At 42.7% G+C, this 8,365-nt stretch overlaps 1 protein-coding gene across 1 annotated transcript; it reads right to left on the reverse strand.

The window, feature by feature from the left end:
• Positions 1–692: 692 nt before the first annotated feature.
• LOC118419337 lies at positions 693–8,158 on the reverse strand. The gene is made up of 9 exons (XM_035825700.1): positions 7,870–8,158; positions 6,217–6,817; positions 5,581–5,718; positions 4,866–4,973; positions 3,987–4,452; positions 3,355–3,509; positions 2,629–2,791; positions 1,967–2,109; positions 693–1,145 (listed from the first exon to the last, which is right to left on the reverse strand). The coding sequence occupies exons 1-9, from the start codon at positions 8,148–8,150 to the stop codon at positions 693–695; spliced, it is 2,508 nt and encodes an 835-aa protein (XP_035681593.1). The 5' UTR covers positions 8,151–8,158.
• Between the last annotated feature and the right edge of the window lie 207 nt (positions 8,159–8,365).

Consider the following 8,365-nt stretch of genomic DNA (forward strand, 5'->3'; position numbering starts at 1 on the left):
TTTAGTTAATGTCGATATGGAGAAATTCACAAATGTGTACTTTTAAAATGTTATCTTCCTGATACAGTATTAAAAAAGTAACAAAAATAAGTTTCTTCAGCATGTATATGTTATAATATACCTAGTCCTATAAATAACTTAATAACCATATATTAATATACAAATTTATCCACATTACCCTTCTTATTGGCAATACACATCAGTGGGTATATGAAGACAGGTAAGCTATCAACTCACTACATTATAAAAATGTGAGAAGTCTCAAAACCATATATAGTGATACATTTGTACCTGTCACCAACAAGAACACATTGCGACAGCAGCCACCTTAACAGGACGATATACTGATGGCACACGAACAAAAAACGAGTGACAGATGTCAAACAAAAACAAAATTGAGATAATTCACTTATAAAGATATGTACTGTCGTTACTTAAAAACATAGACAGCTGTCACTGAAACAAAAACATACACAGCTGTAACAGAGCTGTGAACACGTATTTTACTTCAGGCTCAGGGAAATGGTCTGAAGTTGTCCTTACTCTATTCAGTACAAGTACACAATAACTGCATCTACACATTATACAGACATCAGTACATGGTGTTACATATTACAAATACATCTTATATAAATAGATCTGCAACAATAGCTGTTAATACTGTGAGTGATAAACGCAGGTCATCCTTAGCACTACTTCTGTGAGTAGGTGTGGTCATTCTTCCTCCGTTCGGTGCCGTTGCCTGAGGCATTCATCGGTGCCGGGCTGCCACCGTCCTCCTCACCTTCCTCCCTTTCCTGCATGTCTACACACCGGGGCGGGCCGCGACTGGCTGTTACCTGGCCAAACCTGGCCACAGAACCGCCCGCAACGGTCAGCTGGCTGGACGAATCCGGCTCCGCCTTAGCTGGAATGATGACTGGCTGTTGGAGGAATGGCCTGGGAAGGAGAGTCTTCGCTTGTGACCTGGGAACAAGACTCCTCTCTTCATCCATTGGCTGAGGTGCAGCTGGTGGCCGCTGCTGATTGGTCTGCTGGTGACATGTGCTCATATGAACTGGCCAATGGGCTTGCTGGCAGGAGAAGTCGCAGTAACTGGTGTTCCAGCAACAGTAGAGTCTGGCCTCCTTTCCACACTGGATGCACTGGGGGAGGGAATGAATTATTGTAGGAATGAATGGACACTTTGTGATGATTACAAAATGTACATTTTCTATCGTGAGCTGAAAATTTGTACTCCTTTCAATGGAGGTGCACATTATCAAAAGAGGACACAATGGCAACACCTCATGTTGTTGCAAATGTAAACTAATGATGATAAATCATCATGAGAAAATCACTAAACAGCTCCTTATCCTTACTGTTCTGCTTTTCACTCCATCCTAGTGATGGCACATCATCTCTTGTCTCAACTACATAATGCGCCAGAAGTTGAGAACATTTGGTCCCCTCAAACAAAAATTGTTACAACAGCAATGTTCCAATGTCCAAATCAGGTATTTGAATTTTTTCAATTATTCGATGGAAGTCTGTGTGATATAACTTTGAAGCATGTGTGATACGACTTAATCACACAGTTTGGAACACCAGTATCTAACGTAATCGCTGCCCAGGTATGAAATAAATACACATGTACATACATTACAGCTTTGCCATACAACCACAGTGCTGCTGTTTTTGTCTGTGGTACTAGAAAGGTTGCAAAGCAAGGGGATGAAGTTTGCCATCTCCAACTGCAATGGGATTTTTTTTGGGGGGGGGGGGATGCTCAGCTCTGAATGACATGAAGTAGATTTCTAGCAAGGTCAACACCCATGATGTCGGTTCTTTCAAATGCAGGCTAACTAACACTAAGCTGATGGCACGCGAGGGGCAAGGAAGAATATTTCACACACATTGTCTGTCTGTTGAATAACAGCAATATGTTACAAAGGAAATCTTTGTATGGCTTTTGTAGGAGCCTTACCCATTGTTTCCTCTTGGTCTCCTCCACGGCCTTCCGTTTCTCTTCCAGGAAGTCCCTCTGCAGCCGGATGATGTTTTCCTGGAACTGGGCGATCAGGTTCTTCTGCATCTCCAGCATGAAGGTCTGCGTCGCATCGCCAACTTCTGAGAAAAACACGAAAATGACAGAGGCAAGCTGAGATAACAGGGCTCACTCTCTCTGGCAAAACATATAGAAACTGCAGTTCACAAACATACACACACATGCACAAATGCACTCAAAAGCCGAAAAGTCCTTTGGAAAACACATTATGTTTTTTGTCACAGACAAGGTAAAGACTATGTACAGCTTAAATGTAGTTGTAATGTATCATACAGGTTCAATGTACAGGAAAATTCCTCCACTCAGTAGAATGTTGATCATAGCATCTCATTCTTAAGACTGCAAACCTTTCTAGATGCATGTCAGTGAGGATGTTGACTAACCCTACGTAGAATAAAAACTCAACATATGCGAGTTAAGATTGGTGTCTCTGCTCTCATCTCTATCAACTCAGGATACAAAGGCGAGTTCGGTAAAGCTACCTACTACCCAAGCTGAGGCAGTAACTAGAAGATCTAGAGTTGCTGCGCTTACAATATTTTATAAGAGTGAACGATACAATAATTAACAATGAGACTCACTGTTACTTTCTCCCGCTGGCTGCATCTCCATCTCCCTGAGAGCCAGCTTCATCTGAGCCAGTTTGGCCTGAAGAACGGCCTTGTCTCGCTCTAACACTAGTACTGACTGCTGCAGCTGAACCTTCTCTTCCTGCAGTACCTGCAGCTTCTCATGCAGCTCAACCTACAGGATTTGGACAAGAAGACCACCAAATTCTGTAATGTCTGTGTGCTATTGGTTTTTGCATCTGCATATAGAATCCCTCTAAAGTGTTATAACAGCTCCCAATTGTTACAACTCATCTATTATCAAGATTGAAGGGGATCAGTATTTTATTTATTTATTTATTTATTCATCTCAAGACATGTGGGTAGCCCCTTCAACTTATTTGAAGTTGATTTCCAAAGGGGCCCACTACATAAATAACAAAAACGAAACGTGTTACATTCAGTAAGACAACTAGAGGACAACAAACAATATATACAAATAAACCGAAGCGTCTTTACCAAGAAAAGTTGTCGATGTCAACCAAAAACGTATTTTAGATTTGTACATGAAACAATTCTTAGGTACAAAAGAAATGTATTGAAAACCAATTTTTCCAGTGAAGAGGTCACCACTGCAAACATCATAATATTTACAGTACATTGACATGTACATGTATGAAACCAAATGAAAACTGTATGTACATTTATGACAGGGTATGTTTGACTGTGTTACAACGCAATGAGTCAATATTCCCATACCTGACTAGGATTTTGAGCGGTGGACTGTTTGGCAACTTGATTGGCATGTTGATTGACAGACTGGTTGGCCTGTAGGCTGGTGGGAGGATCTCTAGTTGAAGTGTTGTGGACAGGAACCTGGTATAGCACTGGTGATGGCAGGACAGAGGTGTCACCTGGGAGGGTGGGAGATGAGGGATTAATCAACTACAAATTTTCTACCACATTAGATTTCAATTTAAAAAAAACATTTATATCATACCTGGGCCTCGATAACGTGTGGTATTCCGAACCGGGTGATAGTTTTCCATATCACGTATGCTTCTTAGTTGTATCACACATCTTTCATTGATTAATTAGAACGCACTCCACAACCGCCGTTGCTAGCGAACAGAGTTCTTTTGTTTGAAATTTTCTCGAATTGATGTTCTTATAGAATAATTTTTTTTGGCACAGGTTGAAGCCATGTGTCAAATTTTATCCTTATTATGAGTAGTTTGTCAATGAAATAAATAGTGTTTCCTGACCTGGGTATGACATAAATAGAATACAACGTGGTGTATTCCGCACCACCCTTGGTCCCAGCCCTGCCGCGGGTCAGACCACCCTACTTCAGACATTCATAATCAAACTATCATACAAATAAACATTACCTGCTCTGCTTGTCCGACGGACTGCCGGTGTCAGGCATGGAGCCTTCCGTGGTGGCTCAGCTGGATCAGGACTACGGACAGGTACATGTCTAGTCGCTGTCTGGAAAGTCATGTGGGATGACTCTGTGAAGGATGATGTCTGGAGTGTTGGAAGGGGGGTACCAGTACTGGTAAAGGGAGGTAGCAAGGAAGGGGGAGTAGGTAACACGACAGGGTTGGTGGGTAACACAGCTGGGGGGTTTGACAACATCGTAGGGGGATTGGACAACATTGTAGGGGGGTTGGACAACATTGTAGGGGGGTTAGACAATATTGCAGTTGGGGTGGGTAACATGTTAGGGGGTGACGAAAGCCGGGTGGAGGAGGAGGTAGTGGGAGCTGGATCTGGACCCCTAGATAAGGTAGGGGTCGTGTCAGGGGTCATGTCAGAGGTCGTGTCAGAGGTTGCATCTGGATGGATCAGCACCTGAAGAAAGACAATAAGCCTGTAAGTTCTGATGGCTATGCACTAATGGCTCTTAATTCTATGACTTTGAGACAGTTCTGTACCTCAATACCATAAGATTTAATTCTTAAAGAAGTTACATTTAATGAACAAGCTACAGCTATTAAATAAGGTTTTTGGTTACTCAGACCTCTGAGCTGAGCTCAAAAGCTGTACCATACTTACATTTAAAGAAACACATCAAAATCACATTATGATATAATTTAGCTGGAGGCTGTCAAAAACTTTGAGTTTGATAACCCCAGGTTTTGTGACAGCCTCAATTACGATGGTCATCACTTTAATTGTACATTTGAATACATATTCAGAGCACATCAGTGTCAATTGTTTAAATATGTTCAAGGCATGTCAAATAAATAAATAGATAAACAAACCTGTAACCAGACAGGGACTGGAATGTTCATGTTCTGTGCCTGCTCCTTCAGTAATGTCTTCATCCTTAAGATGCTCTCCTTCCCGAGCCCCTGCTCACGGTACCACACCTGAATACAAGGGTACAGGTCAATAGTTTACATCATACTATACAACACTAGCCCAAGAAACTTGACATCTTTTATTACCTCCGTGAGGAAAGTATTGTTTTTGGAGTGTATATTTGTGTTAATGCACTGATTTGGACAAGCTAGCTATGTTTATTATATACATGAAGGCTCATGCAATACACTGGCAGGGAGTTACTCTTGGTCAAAAATCCCAAAACAGGCTATCTCATTTCCTGTCTTCAATTTCCTAATATGGGCAGACATGCCTTTTGCCTTATGGGTCCTTCTTATGGGTCCAGGCAGTAACAAAATACATGTATAGAAGCTGTTTAAATAACATGCATATATAATTACCATTATGTGTGTTCTAAACTAGGAAACTCACAATAAAACAGGAAAACTCTAAAACAGAGCTATGACATCTTTGCACTCTTTCTTCAGTCTTGTTTTCACCTGAATCATTCACAGAAACAGGTCACAGAACCCAATCATGCAACTTACCCTTGGACATCCCTACGTTCCAACACCCTATTTGGGTTAGGGTTAGGGTGTGTCAAAACAAAGGGGAGTTGAAACATATAAGGGTGTAACCAAACAACCCACCCACCTTGCCTGTTGGCATCTTCCTCCAGTAGCCCAGGTAGAAGGGTGCGTCTGGGTGCATCATGGCCTCGGGACGGTGCAGCGCGTACTGTTTGTACACCACTACGGGACACGAGAGGCTCCCCTGACCCACAGCCCACGCCTGCAGATTTGCATAACAAGATGCAGGCCTTCATGTAAATAGTTTCATCAGGTTGGTTAATAAATTGCACATAGCTTTCTAATGCAGCGTTCTCGCCTGTGCTGTGATTTGTATCAACTATGCTATGATTTTGTCCTCAATGCTGTGTTTCAACCACCAGCATAGGGGATTTTTCTATTGTTTTGTAACAAAGGTTGATTTCCTTAGATTTGGTCTTCACTCACTCACTCACTATCCATGGTTAGATTATACTGCTGCTGGGTTCCCTGACGCAGGGGTAGGCAGCAGTCGGCCAGTCTTCAAAATACAGAAAATAGCCTTGCTGAGAATTACAATAAATTCTAAAATTTCCAGGAGTGTTTTAAGTTCGGAGTTGAATGAATTCTGTAGTACAGTAGTAACACAGAGCAGAAACAATATTTGTGATGTCATGATTTTATGGTGGAGAAGTATACCACAGAAATAAAACCTTTGCAAACATTTTAAGATTTACTGTACCTTTCGTGCCACTGAGTTTTCCGTTGTCAGCGACATATACTCCAGATACTCCGTCCCATTGGCTAGCTTTTTTAGCTGGATCTCCCCCCACCGCAGACCGACGGTCGTCTCGCGTGACTTGATACGGAAGTGCTTCGAGTTGTTGACCCAAACCGCACACAGCAGGCTGAAAGGGTTCGTCAGTCCGACCACTCCTTTGGAGTACAGTATCATCTCTTCCTCATCCGTGGGGAAATTTTTCTTCGAGTTTGACACAATTTCAGCCGAGTTCTTCACGTGACTCAGTTCCTTGAGCTCGTCCTTTCTTCGCTTGATACTCAAACGGAGTTCACGGAATTCCTCCGATTGGACGACACTGTAGGCGTAACCGCTGGCTTTGAGATAGCGCTCCATTGAGCGTAGCATGCTGTTGAGCGACTCTGGCTCGTAGTTCTGTCCGTTGTTCTTCTTGCAGGACGTGAAGTAGGAAATGAGGAGTGGGGAGAGTTCGGAAGGGGGAATCTCCTCGGGAGGGCGGGGCTCGTTGAACGGAGGAGCGGAGCAAAATCTCTTGAAGACGTTGACGTCTGAGAGGGTTTTCCTGGTGGTGTTTTTGGAGAACCTATAGGTGAGATGTTAAAAATTTTAAAGGTTATTACAAATAATACTTATCTTTCTAGTAATCTGCTTACACGTAGAACATAGACATACATCATGGCTTGGGTCTGACTTAAAAAAAAAAAAAATTGTCACTATAAAATGAAAGGGATCATAATAGTACTTACCATTCATGACCTGACCTGAGGCAAAAGTGACTCAAAGCTGACTAAACATTGGCAGGGATAACAAGTCCACTAGCCCTAGGCTATTGTCCAGGGCAAGTGAAAGTGCTGTTCGGGCAAGTGCATGTCCTACCCCACTTGTCTGATCGGGCAAGTAAGATTTTTCCATTGATTTTAGTGCAATTTTGATATACTTGTTACTTTTTACAGTCATGACATCAAGCAATTGTCTACAGAGAATTCCATTGCTGGAAGTGAAAATGCATATACTAGTAACAGTGACATTTGAATTTTGGGCAAGTGAAAAATTGGTTCGGGCAAGTACATTTTTTATGTGCTTGCCCGATAGGAAAAGTGGATTTTAGAAAACTTGTTCAACCCTGATTGGTCAGAAAAGGTTGAGACAGTAGTCGTAATAACTTGATTACATTTTTAAAAACTTCACTTTTAATTAAGCTGCATAATAATGATTTTTTTGTGTGTTTACAAGGTATTTTTGGTTTGTGTAAGGGTTGGGGTGGTAGGTCCGGCTCGGGGGGTTAGGTAAGGGTTAGGGTAAGGTTTCCTAACCTTGAGTGTAAATGGCTGAAGCTGTGAACACTATTATGGTTAGGGTAGGGGTCAGATATCGGGGGTGATATAGGGGTAGGGGTGATGTAGGCGTAGGGGGTTAGGTAAGGATAGGGGTAGGGGGTTACTGTAGGTAAGGGTTAGGGGGTTAGGTTAGGGTTAGGGTAAGGTTTCCTCACCATGGGTGTGCCTGGCTGAAGCAGTGTTCACCACTAGGACCCAGACCAGGAGCCTATCATGGTAAGGGTAGGGGTGATGTGAAGGGAAGGGGGTTAGGTAAGGGGTAGGGGGCTAGGTAAGGGTTAGAGTAAGGTTTCCTCACCATGGGTGTGCCTGGCTGAAGCAGTGTTCAGCGTTAGGACCCACACCAGAAGCCTGCTGGTACCAGTCGTGACTAGACGCTGCAGAGGTACAACTCGTGGGTAAATCCGTACTCAGGAATGTCGTCGGGTGCGAGGGGCCGACACCAGCCATAGCCAGGCTGTGGGATGTACGACTGCTGACATGGGGGACATCACTATTGTTCTCCCTCATGGGCTGGGAACCCCCCACTTGGGGAATGGTTAGGTCCTTGATGTCAAAAGCCTCCATTATATCCTCCATTGTTTCAAGTACCCTGAAGCAAAAAAAAAAAGAAACTTTGGAAAATTCTTCCTTTGTCAACTAAGAACATCAAGTGCAAAACCCTGTAACGTTAGTATCCATGCAAAATAAAATAAATGCTTACAACGTTGTATAACGTTAGTTCCTGCTTTTATTTAAATACATTGCAGTGAATTTCAGGATTGACATCTGGTGCTAAGAATAAACAATAACAT

The sequence above is a fragment of the Branchiostoma floridae genome, chromosome 7, assembly GCF_000003815.2.
Source record: "Branchiostoma floridae strain S238N-H82 chromosome 7, Bfl_VNyyK, whole genome shotgun sequence".
Lineage (NCBI taxonomy): Eukaryota > Metazoa > Chordata > Leptocardii > Amphioxiformes > Branchiostomatidae > Branchiostoma > Branchiostoma floridae.

Excerpts from the sequence above, each read along its gene's own strand:
- LOC118419337 (XM_035825700.1), bottom strand. The coding sequence starts at position 8,150 with ATGGAGGATATAATGGAGGCTTTTGACATCAAGGACCTAACCATTCCC. Across the intron at positions 2,792-3,354 it reads CCGCTCAAAATCCTAGTCAG|GTTGAGCTGCATGAGAAGCT; the intron begins GTATGGGAATAT and ends CAAATCCTGTAG. Across the intron at positions 1,146-1,966 it reads AGACCAAGAGGAAACAATGG|TGCATCCAGTGTGGAAAGGA; the intron begins GTAAGGCTCCTA and ends TCCCTCCCCCAG.